The following is a 22,526-nucleotide window of genomic DNA, read 5'->3' as shown; positions in this document are numbered from 1 at the left end:
ATGTCTGCATGTCTGCATATAACGAAAAAAAACTGGAAAAAATGGAAAAAAAAAAGAAATAAGAAGCAAAAGTCAGGAAAAAAAGTACTCACCATATTCAGGGAAGTCGAAGTTAAATCCTCTCAGACATGTAACTTTCATAATACTACTCAACTCTGCCGGAAAGTCATTCAAATGTTGCACAGCGGAGGGGACGATAAAGCGAGAAAAAAGTGACTACAACAAAAAAAAAAAAAATAAGGGGCTTCCTTCAATCATGCACTAAACTCCTTGACATGTAATCTGTCAATAGTTTGTTGCTGAGATAATGCCGGCTGCCACAAGCAGATTTGATTGGCAGCTTTGACTCTGGCCCCTCCTTCCTGTGAGAGGGGAGGAAGGTGAGTGAATATGGAGCCTCCCCCTTCCCTCTTCTCTCTCTCTTTCTCTCTTTTTCTGGTGCGTCTGCCTCTCTCTCTCTCTCTCTCTCTCTCTCTCTCCCTCTGCTTTGCTTCCATGCACACACGCACAGACCAAGCTGCTGGTGATGTCGTCTCAATAGGCTGATAGGAAATTATGGCAGAGGAGCCCCTGCGCTCTTTTTTTTTTAACTCCCTCCCTTAGTGGGCTGGCCTTTTCCATCTTTGTGCTCTTCTAGCCTTTCAACTCTCTCGGGGAGGAGCCTGTTCTGCCTCTATTAAAATTAAGAGAAGCCCTTTTCCTAATTTTTTTCACGGAGAAAATTATTTTATGTAAATGAGGTAACTTTATCATACAAATGAATTTGTAGTATAAGTTAAAATAAGTCTTGATGGTCATGAAATCAAATAATGTCTTTTTTGAGTCGATTAATTGTAATAATTATTATTTTGGAAGGTCTAATCCAGGGGTGGGCAAAGTTTTTGGCACGGGGGCCATATTGAGTTTAAAAATTTGACGGATGTCAGAAATGTCAGAAAAGGCATTTGGGAAGAACAAGCTTTTGGTGGGCACCAAATTTGAGGCACAATTGTAGTATAAAAAGATAAGTCCTAACTATGGGATGGTACTGTATTTTCACGACGATAAGGCACACTTAAAATAATTTTCTCCAAAATAGACAGGGCGCCTTATAATCCAGTGTGCTTGATATATGGAGAAAAAAAATTAAAACGCGTCATTCTGAGGGTGCGCCTTTAAATGCGGTGCGCCTTATAGTCGTGAAAATTCTATTCTATTCTAAAAATCTATTGTTAATGAATGTGTCAATTTACATGGGAATTTCCCATCTTTCTAGACCAGGGGTGGGCAAACTTTTTGGCCCGGGGGTCATATTGACTTTAAAAATTTGACAGATGGGCGGGGTCAGAACAAAATACGATACATATAAAAAAGTGCATCCGTTAACAGTACATATAAAACATAAATAGAAGAAGAGGACTGAAGTATTGACATACTCATCACTCATCATTAAAGTAAAAAGTATAAAGTACAAAGTAAAGTAAAAAGGAATGTATTAAGAAATATTACAATGTAATTTGAAAAAAGATAGACAGGCTGTAAAACACGAAAAACAAATAAGAGTGGACAGAGCTACCGCCACTAGTTTCCGCATAACGGCGCCATCTTGGGGAAGAAAAAAAAACATTATTTGGACAACGTTGGCGGGCCAGATTAAAAAGACTAACGGACCGTATGTGGCCCGCGGGCCGTAGTTTGCCCAATGCTGGTCTAATCAGACAATACATGTTTACGATTTATGTCAATATTATTGGACCTCACAGCATAAATCATTGGTGCTATTTCGGTATTCAGTATTTTAGCGAATATGTTTCTTACTTTTTCCAAAGAGAAATCCAAACATCTTTAGAAATAAGCCCTTTCAAAGTATATATTTTTAACATAACTGACATATATAGAATGATCTCTGAAGCAAAAGAATAAAAGCAACACATTTATTACTTGTTGCTGCTTTAAATGGTTCAAAATACACTGTGCCACTTAAAGTACACCAAGTGTACATAAAAAGAGGAAAAATAAAACATGTTTATGACTTTTTAGTTTACAGAAAATAAGCTCCATCTCTCACACAAATACAGTTCCCACGTCATATAACACTCAATCTTTTTCCGTGGCTCCTTCTGATAAGCTATCAGTTTTCATTGCAATTTCAGGTGAAATGATAAAGGCTAGCCGTTACCAGGTGACAATGAATACTTTATAAGTCAAACCTTGTATTTGCCTGGCAGTTTTTTCCCCTCCCACAGTGGCATGCAAAGCGTCTCTAGAGCATTTGGACATAATACCCTAGTAGTGTCAACATGATTTGGTACAAAGAATGTAGTAGTAGTCTACAAAACCTCACAAGTTTGGATAAAGGTGGTGCCTAACTACCATTTACTGGAGAGAAGAAAAAAAGAGGAAATGAACAAATTTATGACTGTGAACCGACACGCAATGATACACCGTGCTGGCTACAGCTGAATGCTGTCAGCAAAAAAAAAGTTTGTACATAAAACAGGTTTTGGTTCATTTCTGAAAGTTGATGACTCATCTAAGATCATAAAGGGAAAACAGTCTCTCTTTGAGAGAGAAAAAAACTGTAAAGCTATCATTTATTTACCAATAATAACTATTTTAATTTCATTCAATTTATAAATGTGCAAACCAAAGTTGGGAGCTTGGCAATACAAGTTCAAACAATGCATTGATTTGCAATTTTCATTTTCTGTTGATATTCAACAGAATAAACGACAACATTAACAAATTTATGCTGAAATATACATATGAATAGTAGTGTTTGTGCAAGTATTTACTTAAGTTGAATTTCGTGCAACATGTATGCAACAATATATATACAATTTCCCAAAGAAAATGCAACGATTTATATTTACCACTTTAATGTGTATGTGTGTATATGTATGTGTATATGTATACGTATGTGCATATGTATGTGCATATGTATGTGTATATGTATGTGTATATGTATGTCTACGTGTATGTGTATGTGTATATGTATATGTATGTGTATACGCATGTGTATGTGTATATGTATATGTATCTGTGTGTATATGTATGTATGTATATATAGACACATTTTACTCAATATATATATATATATATATATATATATATATATATATATATATATATATATATATATATATATATATATATATATATATATATATATATATATATATATATATATATATATATATATATATATATATATATATATATATATATATATATATATATATATATATATATATATATATATATATATATATATATATATATATATATATATATATATATATATATATATATATATATATATATATATATATATATATATATATATATATATATATATATATATATATATATATATATATATATATATATATATATATGTATATATATATATATATATATATATATATATATATATATATATATATATATATATATATATATATATATATATATTAAGAGTGTGATCATTATCATCATAAGTAATGAAAAACAATAAAGACATGTCCCCAAGACTACAAATGTAAAGTTAGGGACCTTGCATGCCAAAAACGCAGATAAGTACAACGCCCTTAAACCTGCTTATAATGGCTTACGATTGTCATACGTCAAAATTGAAAGGTATTCAACATCCTTAAAACTACTCATAATGCTTTATTATTATGCCAACACTCGATACACTATAGGTTATGAACCATAACACTTAGATACACTTCTGATCTATTCATAGCTATTGGTACTTTACGTGAGTGAACAGACTCTTACGAAAAAAGGATTTTCAAGCGTAAACTGTATTTCTCTTCAGCATAGGTTAGTCCAGCTTGGGCAAACTACGGCCCGCGGGCCACATATGGCCCGTTAGGCTTTTTAATCCGGCCCGCCGACGTTGTCCAAATAATGTATTTTTGTTTTTGCCCCCAAGATGGCGCCGTCACGCGGAAGCCAGTGGCAGTATCTCTGTCCACTCTTATTTGTTTTTCTTGTTTTATAGCCCTTCTATCTTTTTTTAAATGACATTTTGATATTTCTTAATACATTCCTTTTTACTTGACTTTGTACTTTCTACTTTTTACTTTAATGATAAGTGATGAGTATGTTAATACTTTAGACCTTTTTTTCTGTTTATGTTTCATATGTACTGTTAACGGATGCACTTTTTTATATGTTAGCACATCTTGTGCTGACCCGGCCCGTCCGTCAAATTTTTATTGTCAATGTGGCCCCCGGGCCGAAAAGTTGGCCCACCGCTGGGTTAGTCACATACACATTGGAGGGTTTTCGTATGTTGTTGACGACTTCTAACTCCGGCATAGACAGCGTCTAAGCATATCCGGGGCGCAACCCATGAAAACCTTGCAATAACTATAAAACAAACAAGCCTCGCGATGCAAAATTGATCCCGAATCATTTATATGAAATGGTCAAAAGTGTCTCGTCCCATATAAAAATCCTTCAATGAAGAAAAACTAAAATACTGAACCGTAAATAGGCGGGGTCAATGTATTATAGACCTATATGTGGTGGATTTTGTATTAAGAATATGTTTTGCATGTAGAGGCACACATTAAAAGCTGAGTATCTATCATAGACACTGTATTTACAGTATCATTCGAGCGGAAGGACACATTGTATTCAACTGGCAACCTCCTCAGCGGGGTGGGTGGATATAGCACAGCCCTCTGGCTGCCATCTTTGGGGGCTTAATGATTACTTTTCAAAAGGAGCTGTGGGGGCTTTTCGTTTGATGTGGCCCCGATGTATTGTATGCTTCGTGCAGGAGAATATTGAGGGCAAGGTGGAGTGTGTAAGTATGTGAATGTGTGTGCATGCTACCGTGCATGTGACATGGTAGGGGTGCATCACTCAAAGGGATGAGGGCCAGACGTTTGGCTGCCCCTGACAGGGCTCTCCAGGAGGGGCTGGTCTGGTGCAGGGACACTCACCAGCCTCCTTTAGCCGGGACAAAGGCTATGATCCAGTTGAAAGATGTGAATTCACTGGCTTTTGTGTCCAAAGCCCAGAGACATGTAGAGTGAGAAATCTGACCTTTCCTGGGAGTCCGATTTTGTTTTTCGAACCCCTCTTGCTGTCTCTGGCATCTCGGGCCAAAGAGTAAGTGAGCCCAATGGAAGGGAGGGGAGGAATTGGCTATAATTTTTGGGTAGAGCACAGTGAAAGGACAAGTTGGTTTAGTGGGAGGGTTCCTTGATTGGGGTGGTGGACAGCGTGAAGCTCTTCTGTTGTCTCAACAAACAAATTAAGACTGTATTTTTTTAGCGGGCAATGGAAAAGTTTATTCTTGATATTCACTGACATGTTGCTGTTAAATTGGAAAGGAAATTGATAGTGGAAAAACTTAATTCTGGAGGAGTAGCTTCTAAGATGCGATTCAATAAGAGTTCAACCTTGTGTTATTTGAGGTTGTCTGTGATGCCGGGTATTATTCCCCCTCACGTCTGTTTATTTTGCATTATAAATTTATCTTTAGAGAAGGAATGAGCTGAATATTAAACTTAAAGGCAGCTTGATGATGGTGATGATGATGATTAAGACGATGATAATGATAGCAAAGTAGAAGAATTTATTGTAGATGGTCATTTGCATCACTCCTGACAACGAATAACCACTATCTGCCGTATTTTCACGACTATAAGGAGCACCGCATTATAAGGCGCACCCTCAATGAATGACATTTTATCCATATATAAGGCGCACTGTATTTTAAGGTGCACTGTATTATAAGGTACACTGTCTATTCTGGAGAAAATTTAAGACTTTTAAGTGCGCCTTATAGTCTTGAAAATACGGTAATTGCTATTGACATCCAGGTATGAAGCACTCACTACACAGTCACCTCTAGAGCCAGCCATTGTTGATGATTTGGATTTTTTTGTACAAAATCTTGCAGTGGGGGAGGAGCTATATGATGGAAGATTTTGTAAACTAAGATGGCATCTGCATATTTAACAATAGTGGTTTTTCGTTTTTGGTTTTCTGTTTTTTTCCATATATAAGGCGCACTGGATTATAAGACGCACTGTCTATTTTGGAGAAAATTTAAGACTTTTAAGTGCACTTTATAGTCGTCAAAATACGGTAATTTGATTTGTATAATTGCAACTTATATGTTGACTAAGACATTCTATGGAAAAAATGAGCAGAATCTCATGATGGTTTCACACTTGAAAGCAATTAACACAGAGTTTGTTTGGCACATATTATAACATGCTGCAATGGCTTTCTATTTGCACATTGTTTATACTACCGCATGAATTATGATATAGTATGTTACTTGGCGGCAGTGTGCTGAGAGCAGAGATTTTGTAGATAGAATAAGCTTATGTTTTAGTGTAATATATTTTTCTTGACACAGCTTTCATCCCCCGGCCGTAATCATCATATCTCCCCCAATGCTCTCCCGGATGCAGACATCCATAATGCAATCTTCCTAATTTTGATCCCTCGCAATCTGGTTTTTAAAAGGGAGGGGGGGAGAAAGGGGACATATTTCTGAAGGCTTGCTCAGTAATCATTTTAGACAGATAGCCTTGACCATTGCAGATGAGCAAATATTTGTAAACCAGCTATCTAATGGAAAATTATAGTGAAATTAGAGTGAAATTCAGGACAGTGAAATGCGATTAGATGTAATTCGATTATGCCATCTTAGCCCACACAGCATATTTTTGTTAAGTTTTTTTCCCCATAAATACCTATGCCAGGGGTCCCACTAATCAAATAAAAATGAAATTCATCTCCCCATTAAATTCAATTAGTTGTCATTTCTAAAGCCTAACAAAGATTTTAATTACTAAATTATAAAATTCTCTCTGGCCAAATTGGGTAGAGAAATAGTACATCCCCCCCTTGTATGTGGAAAACAATCCCATGAAAGGAAATTGTTGATCAAAGAAGATATCTAGGGGAAAATAACATTAGGGAGAGCACTGGGGCCCTTATTCAGCGAGTCTGGGTGGAGAGTGACGTGTGCCAAGCGCTAGGCTCTTGGGCCGCAGGAAATGAACTTAGCTGAGATTCTCTCTGTCTCTAAATGTCTGCCCTCAGAGTTATTATACTGTAATTGACTAATTGACACCTAATTTCATTTATAGAGCTCCTGCGTTCATAAAGCAACCTCTGGGTGGGGCAGTGGTCTTGTCTGCATCCAGGACACCAAGTAGGGCCCGGGGCCTTCAGGTCTTGATTATTTTTATGATCATGAAGAAGAATTAAGTTACTTATCTGAGGTATAAACGGGAATTTACTTTGGTGTCCAGATCCATTCATTTCCAACTTAAACATTCTCATGTTTAATTTTTTTTTTTTTTACATTTGCTGGATGTTAGTTTGAGCTGTAGTTCTGCTATTTTTCTATATTCTTCTATAGTATAATATATATATATATATATATATATATATATATATATATATATATATATATATATATATATATATATATATATATATATATATATATATATATATATATATATATATATATATATATATATATATATATATATATATATATATATATATATATATATATATATATATATATATATATATATATATATATATATTGGATAACTTTATCCATCCCATATTATGGAAATTTCATTGTGACAGTAGCAGGAAGGGGGGAATGCAGATACAGAAAAAGAAAAAAATATTTATTTATTTATAAATACACACATTATATATATATATATATATATATATATATATATATATATATATATATATATATATATATATATATATATATATATATATATATATATATATATATATATATATATATATATATATATATATATATATATATATATATATATATATATATATATATATATATATATATATATATATATATATATATATATATATATATATATATATATATATATATATATATAGAAACACTATACTTATACTTAGATTTTCTTTAGTTCTAACTTAGGCCAAGGATGATTTTGAGTAGGCCTAAATGGGGTAAGGACACTGACACGTCTACTGGCTACATTGGGGTCCCCGGCCAATAGCTAGTTCCAGTTCGCAGCCACCCCCTGCTCTCCATCCGTCGCCTTCTCATAATAAAAGCCCAACACCTTATGAAGAGTAAAAAGATTCATATGAAAAAGGCACCTGCTGATTTTACTCACTTTATCCCCCTTTGGTAGTTCACTGTGTTGTTTAAAGACTGACAGAAAAATCCAGAATTATTTAAGTATAATGTCTAATTGGTTTAAGGCAGGCAACTTGTTCCCTGGAAGAATTGAGCTGAGTGTGTGCACAGAAGATTTTATATGAATTTGTATGTGTATGGATGGAGGAAGGACTTTGTGATGTGGTCTGTCTGCTGTATCGTCTCGTTCTATAAGTGTCTGGATAATTATGACCAAACTGAAATTTTAATCTGCTTTTTCCACACTCAAGCTGGCTGGGTATTAAAGATAATCTTTTTTTTGTGTGTCATATGGTGGGAGATATAGATGGAGCTAATTTTTTAAGAGACAAATCTGATATTTGTCAACTGGTTGAAAAAAAAAACCTGGGGATTGTCTCTTAATCCTCCCTCGAATGTGAAGGAGCGTTAACAGCAAAATGCAGATGGTGTTCTGTGTACGGAGACTACCCAGCGGCCAGTACGGCACATACGGGGAAGGCACGCTCTCGCCTCACTAGGGCTCAGCACAACCTGCAGATAGAGAACTATCCTCTAATTTAATTAAGAAGCCACTTGCAAAAAGAGAGTTCAGTTTATTCCAAAGCGCAAACTTAGCAAAATGCATTTCTCTCTGGTTTCTCTTTGCTTTATGTTTCCTTTGCAGATTTTACCTCCTTATGTCTGAGGCTATATTCATCAAATATTAAGTTGCGACTACACTACAATATTAAGGAAAAGAAAACAATTTATAAATAAAAATGAGGCATGAATCTTTCAGTATCCTAATTCTACTATTCTATTGCAATATTTGCATTTCTTTTGTCACCAACGCATTTTCACTTGTAGGTAGAGCTCTCAGTGTGCATTTTGTAGTTTTATATAAAACAGGAAAACTTCTAAAAGAATCTTATGTAAAGCTCAACTGGTTAAAACATCAGTCAAAACTGGTCCTTTGCATGTATTGAATGGTCATATTTTAAAAGGATATTGCCAGTGTTAGGTGACCTGACATCTTAGTGGTTAGCGCATTGGCCTCACAGTTCTGGGGTTCTGGGTTTGAATTCATGTTAGTCCACCTGTGTGGAGTTTGTATTCCTCCCTGGGCCTGTGTAGGTTTGCTGGGGGTACTCCGATTTTCCCGCAGATTCCAAAAACATGTATGGTACACTGTTTTAACACTAAATTGCCCCGAGGTATGTGTTTGAGTGTGAATGGTTGTTTGTCTCCTCAAGCCCTGTGATTGGCTAGGCCAGTGGTCTCAAACCGGTTCCACATAGGGCCGCAGTGGGTCCTGGTTTTTGTTCCAACCGATCCAGTGCCGACATTTTAACCAATCAGGTGTCTTTAAAATAAGAAGCACCTGACTCTAATTAACTGATTGCACTTGCAAAAGTTATCCTTGTTGAGTTGGAATGAAAACCTGCACCCACTGTGGCACTTTGAGGACCGGTTTGAGACCACTGGGCTAGGCATTCCTAAAATACTTTGTGGCTCTACAATTCTTTTGACATTGTTAGTGAGGTTGTATTTTTCCCCTAAACAAGAGCAATACCAAGTATATGGTATTATACAATCTTTAATACAATTACAAGGTCAAACAGGGCCCCTTTTTACAGAATTTGTGGTTGTTCTTTACTAGAACCAGGCTTGTGCAAATGCTTAGCAGGCATAACCTCCTTGCTAGGCCAAGCAAAGGCCTGCGAAACAAGAACTACATCAGGGAACTGGGTTATCGTGACAAAGCAGAGGTGGGGAGTTTGTGTTAGCAGCAGTCGATAGTTCCAGCAGGAGCTAAGAGGAAGCCCCCAACTGTAGTTCCACTTACAGTCACCATTTGACGTTATTATTGGCAACACATTAACCATGTCAAGCATTAATGCTGTGTAGCGGAATAATGGCAAAAAAATGTATCTTTGCCTCCTCTCCAAGAGAAAATGGGTTACATCAAAATTAAATAAATGGGCAAAAAGTACAAATACAATTAATTAAAAAATAACTACAAGCCTCCATCCTGCTACAACTGCAGTGAGACATCACCTTATCGTGATGGGGGGTTTGTAAAGTATCAATGATCTTAAGAAATAAGTTGTTGTTCGGTGTACCTGGCAGGATTACCCTTTGTCAGGCCCCAGACTAGACTGGGGGCTGGTTGGGCCTTTCACCCAATCACAGGTCCAGGCCCTAATGACTCGAGTGATGCCTGGTGCGAGTCATTAGCCAGCAAGGAGTGTGTAAAGCCACCAGGAACTTGACCATGCTGCTAGATCATCACAACAGTTTATGGTTAGTCACCTTGTCACGTTTTCCCTTGCCTATCTGTTTGATATACGACATCTTGTTGGCCCCAGGATTTCCAACCACGCTCTGCCTCCCTACCACGGATAACGGATCACGGACTACGACCACGGATCTCGAACCAAGGACCACAACCTTGCTTCCTACCCGGTACCCTCCACACTGACTCCACGGCAAATGACCCATCACCGCAATCCCCTCCTAGGTGTGGGCCCAGACTAAATATGACACCAATGCAAAGTCCCAACTATGAACTTAGTTTTCCCTTGCCTGAGCACTGGTATCTCTGAAACCAGGCCTCGAGGCCGAACACTGGTGGTCAGCACTGTGTCCATGGGGCCCAACTGGGCATAACCTGAAGAATAAACGAGAGTTCATCTTTCTATTGATGAAACACCTTTGGGAAGGCCCTAGTAAGCTGGATGCGTTATTGACTAAACACCTTTGGGAGGGCCCTAGGCGGCTGGATGCGCAAGCAGTTAGGTGGAAGCCAAAGAAAGAGGCCTTGACAGTTTGATCCCTGTCTGGAGAAGCTGACTTTTGGGATGTGGAATCTCACCTCTCTGGTTGGGAAGGAGCCTAAGCTAGTACATGAGGTCCGAAAATTCCAATTAGATGTAGTCGGGCTCACTTCTATGCACACCTTAGGCAACAAGCAGGTGTGGGCATACTCATTGACCCCTAGCTCGATGCCTGTACAGTGGGAATGCATTGGCATCCCTCTGAAAAGGCTGGACAAAATGGATAGGGAAAGGGAAGTTTCAGCTTTCCTGCTGATATTGCCAGGCCACGGAGAAGCAAAAGATGGACGGATAATTTTAGCAGGATTTGAAATCTATTCGGGTATATCACATCCCTGAAAACTTTAACACATTTGTACAAAATGACAAAAATGATTACCATTTTGAGGGAGGAAAGGTTCATAAACACTTTAAAGACATAACTAGTCTAATTAAAATTTAATAAATGACCTGACAAGAAATTAAGAATGGTTTCTTTCAGCTCTAAAATACAAATCTCTCCAAACATAGTATACCAGGAAAAAGAAAAGAAAGAAACGTGTAGGAGAGGAGAGAAAAATAGGAAGAGATAAAATGGCTTAAGCTGTTTTGCAGTAATTGGCTGAAGTGCAAGGGCAACAGAAAACATAGAGCCAGAAAACAATGTGAAGGGGACTCGGTCACAGTGTAAAACTAAAGCCCTGAGCACCAGTGAAGCGATTTGAGCAAGCATCGTATAGGTGTCTGTCTAGTACATCTTAACTTGAATTGAGGCACTAGTCCCTGGCTAGACTTGGCAGTAAGCTGTAGCTCACAGTCCATTTTCTGGACAAGTTAAGTAAATAACCTAAGCAGGCATGCAAAGAGAAAGAGAAATCCCCCAAAGTCACAGTTGTGACACTGTAATAAATCCAATAAAACTGAAGAGGGGGGGAGGCGGTAAGGGAGAAAGGGAGGAAGATATCCTCTCTGTCGCCTGCAAGTGTCCAACAGCATTGATGCAATAACACCTCATTCAGTCTTTAGCCCTTCTCAAAGGACAGGCGGGGATAACACTTTAAACCCTGTGGCTTTATCTCCTGCAGATTTTCCATAAAATGACAAGCCAGGGAGTTGGGGCCATGTGACTACCATGTAGGTCAGGGCAGATGGGGGTGTGGGGGGTGAGGGGCAGTGCATGAGGGAGGTGAATGGAGATAGGTGGTGTGGGGGAGGATTTAATGTAACTGTGGAAAATAGCCAGCGCTAACCAGATTAGTTCAATTAAGATTGGGGCTGTTTCTGGTGCTGAATAAGGCGAGGCAGGAAAATAAACTAAGTGATAGATTACTAACTAAAGTCAAGAATGTGCAACATTGTTTTAATTTTAACACCTGTATATTTTAAGTCAACTTTTTCACCACTTTTAATTAACATAACAAGTATATGGTCTACAAATTATGGGCAAACTGTTAAGGATTAAACCCAAAAGCTTTTAGATATTGGATTTGGCTATTTTGTTATATTTCTAACAGAAGTAGTATTTTGCGCTAGCGCCATGTCTTGTTTCAGCGGATGGTGACAATATTCTCAAATAAATATACAGTACAGTGTTCCCTCGCTACTTTGTGGTTCAGCCACCGCGGATTCAGAGCTTCGCGTTTTTTGGGGGGGGGAAAGTAAATAAAAAATACAAATATTACATTGAAACAACATATTTTACAGTTTTTTTTGTTATAACATGAATTTCACCCTCTCTACCTGTATTCTATATGGTGTACGGTATACAGGGGGGGGGGTTAAATTTTTGAAGGGGCATCCCTACTTCGCGGAAATTCACTTATCGCGGGTGGTCCCGGTCCCCATTAACCGCGATAACCGAGGGAACACTAAGTTAAATTATAAAGAAATACAAATTTCACAAGGTGTGGTTGGATATAGTCTATATTGCACCACTAATCAAAATAACTCTATATATACTTTACTATGTGTTTTGGGATTATCGTTCTTTGTTTTATTTTTTTGTGGACTAAAGTGTTACACAACATTGGTTTTCCCACACACACTATTTGTTCACAGGCTGTTTTACTTTATCAGCCAATCACTGCAAGTCAATGAAAACTAAATCTACCCTCCAAATTTTTTTCGGACATTTTTTTGTGTGAACTCCATCAATTTTGCATTTTCAAAATACAGACCAATGTTAATACCGCGATTCTCCATGATCTTCGAATTAAACTTTGGGGCCTTGTTTTCTATGTGTTGACGTTATAGTGGTTCCCAGTGTAATAGAAGTGACGCTTACTGGAAGACAAAGGATAAAGCTTTATGCTTTTGACTGACATTTGGTCTTGCTTTTTGACCTTTGCCAATCAGTGGATTCTATTTTGATCCCCAAATTTGAGGAAATTAGCCATAACATACAAAATCGGACTCCATTCTCCTTGACAATCAACATTTTCATACACGCTAAGAGCCCCACTGAATAGCTTTGAGTGACCTGTCTTAAATCAAACTCAAAGGCACTATCCCTATGAACATCGTAGCGATCAATACTAGCGTCTATCCATGCATAAGAGCTTGTAGCAATTGATTTTTGTCCTTCTTTGCAGTGAAAAAATAATAGAGCTGATATGAATTACAGGGTATCTTGCCTCTATTCATCAAAACAACTCAGATAATACTGGCCGTTGCCAAGGAAACAATAATGGTTTTTGTCAGTTTTTCAACAATCAATTACTTTAATGCATTAAAGGCCAGTGTTTACATAGTCTGTGCAAATTACCAACATGCATTTTTAGTTTATGGAATCAATGGCACCATATGTGCTTCTGCATTACACTGTAGATAGTATAGTGAGGGTTTCCTTTAGTGGGATAAAAACTGGCAAAAACTATTTCTATGGCTATGTCTTCTACAAAGGCACTGTAAACACATAGTAAAGGATAAATGAATCTATGAATAACAAGAAAAATGAATAGAGTTTCCTTCCACATCCCAAAAACATACATAGTAGGCAGGGTGAACACTCTAAATTGCCCCTATTACTGTGAGCATCAATGGTTGTCTGTCTAGTTGTCTTACGATTGGCTTGGGACCAATTCAGAGAATGACCTGTCTACTGCACAGAGTAGCCTGGGATAGGCTCAATCACCCTTGCGACCCACATGATGATAACTGGCTGTTTTGCACTGTACTACTACTACTATGAACTATGTTTTTGGCTAGTCCCATGAGGGATCGCCGATCAGCAATTCTTGTCCGTTTTAAACTACAAATTTCCATTTTTAGTATAACATATAAGATGGTGAATTAAATCAACAGATAACTTACCAACACATCTGTGTACCTATATATATATTTTTTTTTATAAGAATGAAAAAAACCCAATTTCAACTGGATAAAATGTAAAGATAGCACTACTGAAAGGTAAAATTTCTCAAAGTCCTGTGAAATTTGTACTTTGTCTGATATAGCTTATGGAGCTCTGGAAATACAGTAGTTAATATATTTGTATTAAGCTTTTGGATTATTTATTAAGTATGTTTTGTGTATTTGTGTATTCGTTTTAATTAATTGAAGAATAAATATTTTGTTTGTTGTTTTATCATGTGCCAATGGTTCAAAACCAGTAACAAAGAGAGTATATGTCTTGACTTATTCAATAAATGGGGAAAAATGCCTTATTTAAGTTTTTGTTTTCAGACCAACATTCCTGGCCAATCCCCCATCTTTCGTCTGAAAATAATATGATGCTCCATCTTTCAAAGATGTACTTTTCCTAAAGCATTGTTGATTGCCCTGTGTCCATTACTTGGAAGGATTATGATAATATTCCACATTGTGCTCGGCGTGATGCACAGGAAATTCAATACTCAAAAGGTTAATGCAATCAATTAGGATGACAAAGGAGTAAAGTAAAACCCTCCTGCTCATGGAAAAAAAGAGACAGAAGAGAAGGGGAGAACAGGTATTGAAAGCTTGAAAGAATAAATCGGGAGAAAAGAGGCACTTGAAATGACAGAAAAGGGGTATTTACTCATCATGTCTCATCTGAAAGCGACTTAATGAATTACAAAGATAATAAAAATGTTTTCAAAATGAAATTACACTGTAAACTGTATCGTTTAGAACTCAAGCAGTTATATGGGAATAGCGATACAGGATCAAATACTTTGTTTGAGGTAATCAGATATCTGATCTTGAGTGGAATGTTCATCATGCATTATGAACTTTTCGCCATTCTGAGTCAAGTTTTATTTCAGCACTCCCATCTGCCTTGTATGGGCAGAGTACTAAGAGCATTACCATGTTGAATGGGCGAGGTGCATTTGTTATTTAGATATTGTATGTTGTATACAGTGTTCCCTCACTTATCGCGGTTAATGGGGACCGGGACCACCCGCGATAAGTGCATTTCCGTGAAGTAAGGATTCCCCTTCAAAAATGCTTAATTTGAATTTAATTCCATTTTGTTACCCCCCTGTATACAGTACACCATATAAAATACGGGTAGAGAGAGTGAAATTCATGTTATTACAAAAAAAAAACTGTAAAATATGTTGTTTCAATGTAATATTTGTATTTTTTTCCCCAAAAAATCCGCAAAGCTTGAGTCCGCGATAGCTGAACCGCGAAGTAGCGGGGGAACACTGTATACATTACATATAAAAGCGCAGAGGAGTCTTCTCATAAGTCAGGGCTAGGGAACCTATGGCTTGGGAGCCACATATGGCTCTTTTGGTGGGTGAATATGGCTCTCCACTAACCTGTGAGGTAAACTATGGAAACTGCTGGTGAGAAATGACAGGAATCGGAGTGTTATGTTGGTATAATGGCAAAGACACTACCCCCAGCGCTTAAAATCATTTTTTTTTCATTACACTCTTTTGCATGGATTTTCTCATTGATAAGCAACAACGTAACAATGTTGTCAAAAGAATACAGATACTTTTTTGTACTTTAAAAGTGGTGAAGTGCCTAAAAAAAGCACACATTTACATGTATGTTGACTTTTAAATTCGGAGCATGGCTCTCAAGGATTAACATTTAAAAAATATCAATTGTTTATGGCTCTTTCCATCAAAAAGATTCCCTACCCTTGTCATAAGTGCATATTATCGGGCAAATAAGCAGTAAGACTGAAAAACTGTTATTGTCATCCATATTATATTTTGAGGCATGTCAAAAAGGTGATATATTCACTCACATTTCAGCAATTCACTGTAGCTAAGGATAATTTAAAGAGAGATGGTGCAGTGATATTTAGCCAACGTCTGCAATGCTTATTTTCTGCCAATATGTTGTGCAAGGAGAAAAGCCTAAAACCTTGTAATCCACTTAGGTAAGGCGGTAGACTTACCTACTTCTGCAAACACACAACCTTACAAATCCACTGCACATTTGCCCATGTATACTATACTACCAAGGCTATAACAATACAGCAACTCTAATTTAATTCTTGAACTTCAAAAGAAACATGTTGCATGAATGAGTCCTGCTTACTACTTCAAGCTCTAAATACCATTCATGCACAGCAATGCCTTGACATACGAGTGCCCCGACATACGAGGAATTTGAGATACGAGTAAAATTCCGAGCAAATATTCAACCTGAGATACGAGTAAAATTCGGAGCAAATATTTAACCTGAGATACGAGTAAAATTCCGCGCAAATATTTAACTTAAGATACGAGTAAAAGTCCGTGCAAATATTTAACTTGAGATAGGAGTAAAATTCCGCGCAAATATTTAACTTGAGGTAGGAGTAAAATTCCGAGCAAATGTTTAACTTGAGATACGAGTAAAATCCCGAGCAAATATTTAACTTGAGATACGAGTAAAATTCCGCGCAAATATTTAACTTGAGATACGAGTAACATTCCGAGCAAATATTTAACTTGAGATACGAGTAAAATCGCGAGCAAATATTTAACTTGAGATAGGAGTAAAATTCCGAGCAAATATTTAACTTGAGATACGAGTAAAATTCCGAGCAAATATTTAACTTGGGGTACGAGTAAAATTCCGAGCAAATATTTAACTTGAGATAAGAGTAAAATTCCAAGCAAATATTTAACTTGAGATACGACTAAAATTTTGAGCAAATATTTAATTTGAGATACGAGTAAAATTCCGAGCAAATATTTAAATTGAGATACGAGTAAAATTCCGAGCAAATGTTTAACTTGAGATACGAGTAAAATTCCGAGCACATATTTAACTCCTCCATATAATTTCAAAGCAAACAGTGCCATTCATAACAAGATGGCGAGCCTTCTTTTAATATGGATAAAAGATAAACAGTTAGCAGGAGATAGCGTGACTGAGTCGAAATAATGCGAAAAAGCCAGCGGAATTCACATGGATTTAGAAACAAACCAAGCATCTGAAAAAGGGGAGCCTTCAAAATCACCAAAACTGGTCATTTAAGTTGAATTTGTATACTTGTTATGTTACAAGCGCGTTGCCATCCAACAAGTGTCTCTTTCATTTTCTCTCTCTCTCCCTCTCTCACTCTCTAAGAAGGATTTAGACAAGATATTGCGACATTGAATATACAAAAATCAATTATCTTTAAGTGTATTTTACTCTGTAGCAACTTTTGTGAAATTCCCACTCAAATGTGAGCCTCAGAAAATGGGTATAATGTTGAAAATGGCTAGGATTCCTAAAGTTGAAAGTTCCATTCATCCATTTATCCATTCATTCATGTCCAAGGTAATAATCCAACTTTGTAAACAAAATACCAAAAAAACCTTGGGTCTGATTTTACACTAATTTCTTCATTTGATCATTAAAGAACGCATGCAAATATACAGAGTGAATAGTGAAGGCTTATTGAGTACCTGTTTCATTTGTTTTTTGTTTTTTATCATGTTGCTTTTAAACTTAATTAACTTGCTTTTCGGTTAGAAAAAGTTCAAGTGTTTAAACAACAAAAGATGAGGCGGTAACTATGATTTAAATGTTTTGACTTTAGGAATGCTACTTTTCCTCAGTTGGTGGAAGTTGACCTACATCACATCTCTCTGTTACTGATTTTCTGGTCCAGAAGCCAAGTCAAAAAAGATAAAAAATACAATGGAGCAAAATGAGCTTTGAAGTTGGTGGAAAAAAATAATGTGGGTCTGACACATGAAATGCCCTCACAGCTGGGTTGCGCCTAGTCCATAGAAAAACAAATACTTTGAGAGAGGGGGACACGCCGCTCCTGTCTAAGCTCCATAGGGCTGGGAGGTGGGCTTTCACTATATGATGGATGGATTCAGAGGAAAGTCTATTCACATGGAGATGTTACATCATAAATATTTACACAGGACTGCCGTAACCATGTAGCCTTTGCTTGTTTTGACACACTGAAAAAAAATGAAGGACAAAAAAAACGGCAAAAGTGGGGGAATGATAAAGCTGACTTTATAATACAATCCTGAGTGAGCGACTGACATTATGCTTAACAGGTTTCAATTTTTTGAAGCAACATTTTCACAGCAACCTTTATATATTTAATAAAGCGGATGCTTAATAATGAACTCAATCTTTACTCTTTTTCCGAAGTATAGCCAGAATGCAGAAAAGCAAGATAAAAAAAGTGTAACTCAGTCTTTACTATTTTTACGAAGCATTTGCCAGAATGCAGAAAAGCAGAATTTAAAAAAAAAGTGTAAAAAGAAAAATTATCTCAGTTTACAAAATCCATAATGGCCAAGACTACCGTATTTTCACGACTATAAGGTGCACCGCATTATAAGGCGCACACTCAATGAATGACATGTTTCCATATAAAAGGCGCACTGTATTATAAGGTGCACTGTATTATAAGGCGCACTGTCTATTTTGGAGTAAATTTAAGACTTTTAAGTGCGCCTTATAGTCGTGAAAATACGGTAATTGCTATTTACTTCCAGGTATGGAGCACTCACTAAACAGTCACCTCTAGAGCCAGCCATTGTTGATGTTTTGGATTTTTTGGTATAAAATCTTGCAGTGGGGGAGGAGCTATATGATGGAAGATTTTGTAAACTAAGATGGCATCTGCATATTTAGCAGTATTGTTTCAGTTCAGGCGTTTGTGTTTTTTTAATATCCGACAGTGGTGGTTTTTCGTTTTTGGTTTTCAGTTTTTTCCATATATAAGGTGCACTGGATCATAAGGCGCACTGTCTATTTTGGAGAAAATTTAAGACTTTTAAGTGTGCCTTATAGTCGTGAAAATACGGTACATTGATTTGTCTAAAAAAAAAAGGATCGCAAGTCGAGGAACTGTCAACTACAAAGTAAGCACAACTGCTTGGTAAATCGTCACTTTACTTAACAAACAATGTGCTGTGGCTTAACGAGAAGGAAAAGGGGAGACGTCACTGTTGGTAAGCAGACCTATACATTTCTGCTCAGTGAGCTCAATTAAAAGCCGAAATGTCCCACGAGATCGTCCCTGGAACCAATGAAAACAAATTTGGCAGTTTAATTTTCTTCTCGCTGTCCAGGAGAGCGACTGTGTGCTACTCTAAGAGTGTTCCCTGGGCCGATGGTACGTTTACGAGAGCCATGAGGAGGAAGGGGGGTTCACACCAACACCGCATTAAAGCCAGTTGGTCTTTATAACTTCCATTAACATTTATCAGAAGCCAATTAAACTAACGATGTTGCTTCTATGTGGTTACACTAGGGAAATGTTTGGATGGTATACACAGTTGACAGTCATACAGCACTTTAAAGCAACTTGTTCATGCATGCAAATATGCGTGGTACGTCAAACCATCAACACCTACACTTTAGCGGATATGTACAGTGTTCCCTCGCTACTTTGCGGTTCAGCTACCGCGGAATCATAGCTTCGCAGATTTTTTTGGGAATGAAAAAAAATACAAATATTACATTGAGACAACATATTTTACAGTGTTTTTTGTTATAACATGAACATGAACTGTATACAGGGGGGGGGTAAAAAATAAATATAAAAAAATAAAAAAATATTTTTTGGGTGGAATTAAATTCAAATTAAACATTTTTGAAGGGAAATCCCTACTTCGCGGAAATTCACTTATCACGGGTGGTCCCGGTCCCCATTAACCGCGATGTCCGAGGGAACACTGTATAATAAATGTGTGTATCTTTATGTGAACTTCCGCTAAGTGTCAATGTTTTCAATTCATGTCTCCTCTCTACTGAGTTGGGTGACACCCTAAGACACAAAAGAGAGTAACTTGGCCATCCGCCTAAATTCACAATCATGCCAACCAACCAGATGAAGACAGGGTCTCTGAGTTTGACATAACACAGCCCACGGTGTCACTACGATCCCTCTTGACTAAGAGGCCAGGGGCAGAGTTTTTTTTTTCTGCATCCTCATGACAGACTCCCACATCAGCATTGTGCTTCTATGAGCTAACATCATTAACACACAAGGTTTCATCTCAGGGAAAAAGGAGGAAGAAGGGCGGGGAAAAGCAACCCTGTTTCTTTAAGTCACAAGTCATTAGTGTCCTCTGAAGAGTCAAATTGTACAGAGGCAGTTTTTGTTTTAATATATCAGCAACAAAAGGTTTTATACTCTTGTTAATTTGGTGGATGTCATCTTTACTTAGATGTCTGTGTCTAATGTCTGTTCGAGTAATAAATGCCGTACCATGGAAAAAAATTACATTATTTTGTTGAGATGACAATATAGGATGTTGCTATGACACTTTCCAGACATAAAGCAGGTATTATGGAACATCATCTTGAAATTAACATCATAAGTAAAAAAATAACATCGAAATGTACAACGCAAATGGATCTGTTGTTCATGAAACAATTTTCACATATGCGCTAAGAATAACCAGTGCAACACTAATAATAAAAAAACACAACCCTCCCGTTGTTTATGCCAAGGAACGAATAAAAGAGCAGTAAAAAGTTGCATATTGTTCTTGTACCATGGAGTCAATACCCTCTTTTTAATGTATCCACAAATATCCAAGTATAATTACTTGAATATTGTATCAGGTAACGTTGTATGATTGCATAAATATCGATAATTAGTTATTTGCTATTGTACTATCATAGGAAACCTGTAGTTGTGGGGAAATTTGGATTTTGCAGTACTCTTGATAGTCATGGTAGTTGATTTTTTCGTGACTGGACGTTTGGTCGCCGGTCTTTTGGCCGCCGGTAAAATGTACTTAGATATTAAACAGTAGTTAGATATTAAACTCTCTCTCTTAAATATTAAACTCTCTCATGAATATAATTTTAAGAGCTGGTTTCAACAATAAACTCTCTGTCACCATTTGATCGGCGACCAAAAGACCGGCGACCAAAAGACCGGTGACCAAAAGACCGGCGACCAAAAGACCGGCGACCAAAAGACCGGCGACCAAAAGACCGGCGACCAAAAGACCGGCGACCAAAAGACCGGCGACCAAAAGACCGGCGACCAAAATACCGGCGACCAAAAGGCCAGCGGCCAAACGTCCGACCACAATATTTTTGGGATTATACGTGTTTCTAAAAAAATAACATTTTATTTCTAAAGTATTGAAAATAGCATCATGTATTGAGTATTTTTTGAGTAGCAAAATCGAGTTGAATGTATTATTATCATGACAACTGTAGTATAGATACCTCACCACACGAGGAGAAAGTGAAAGAGTGAGAGAGGCCCTCTTTAGAAAACAGATACATCAGTGTGCCAGTATAGTGTACGACATTGCTGTGAGTTAATCAGTTGGAAAATAAAACGGTGGGATTCTAATAAGTCATTTGTCAATTTTTACAACCCCCAGACACATTGATCCATGGGGATTAATGAAGATGCCTGATATTGTTGTAGATATGAACAGGGGAGATGGTGGGGACAGTAATCAGTCATGTTGGAAATTTTTCTTACCTTGTTTTCTCTTCCTGGGTAGGCACTGTCTTCAGCAGGCTCACTTCATCTGAAAAGGAGATTGAATGAGAAGCATAAAAACACATATATGCACATTACGTAAAAATAAATGACTGAAAACAAGTCTGTCTATATAAACCCAACAATGGGTTTTTATAAATGGTGTGTGCGTGCACAATTGTAACAGTTTACATATTATTTATATGTGTGTATTTACCTTTAACATGCATCACAACTTAATGTAATGATAGTATTTCGGCTTTTGATAGAACAATGTTATAAAGAAGCCTTTTCTCAAGTGGAATGTCGCCTTGTGATTACCTGGCAACTGATCCAGGGCATAGATACGTATGTGTTGAAATTAAACATCCTTAATTGACATTTAGCCATGTTCCTTTTTGTCACACCGGTGGTAAAGTGTGGACTTAGTTGCATTTTGTAACATTTACTTTCCCCCCCTTTTTTTTAACAGATGGCTTCCGGGGCTCGGACGTTTGGTCGCTGGTCTTTTGGTCCCCAGTCTTTTGGTCCCTGGTCTTTTGGGTGTCAGTCAAATGGTGAAAAAGAGAGTTTACTGTTGAAACCAGCTCTCAAAATTATATTCACGAGAGAGAGTTTAATATCTAAGAGAGAGAGTTTAATATCTAAGTATTGTCTAATATCTAAGAATTGTTTAATATCTAAGTAGTGTTTAATATCTAAGTTCATTTGACCG

At 37.0% G+C, this 22,526-nt stretch overlaps 1 protein-coding gene across 3 annotated transcripts in view; it reads right to left on the bottom strand.

Moving 5' to 3' along the window:
- casz1 (castor zinc finger 1) overlaps positions 1-22,526 on the bottom strand; it is a 196,594-nt gene that overhangs the window by 101,289 nt on the left and 72,779 nt on the right. For 2 of the 3 annotated variants that reach the window (XM_077739558.1, XM_077739314.1), the window contains exon 1: positions 93-403. Coding sequence is in view for 1 of the 3 variants with exons in the window: in XM_077739314.1 (XP_077595440.1) it covers positions 93-141 (49 nt within the window). In the remaining 2 variants the exon portion in view is untranslated. Of the gene's footprint in view, positions 1-92; positions 404-21,811; positions 21,861-22,526 lie in introns of those variants that run through there. The other variant, XM_077739485.1, reaches the window with a different exon arrangement.

The sequence above is a fragment of the Stigmatopora nigra genome, chromosome 1, assembly GCF_051989575.1.
Source record: "Stigmatopora nigra isolate UIUO_SnigA chromosome 1, RoL_Snig_1.1, whole genome shotgun sequence".
NCBI classification, from domain to species: Eukaryota; Metazoa; Chordata; class Actinopteri; order Syngnathiformes; family Syngnathidae; genus Stigmatopora; species Stigmatopora nigra.
Note: the sequence above shows the minus strand (reverse complement) of the source record. Positions and strands in the feature narration are given on the sequence as shown.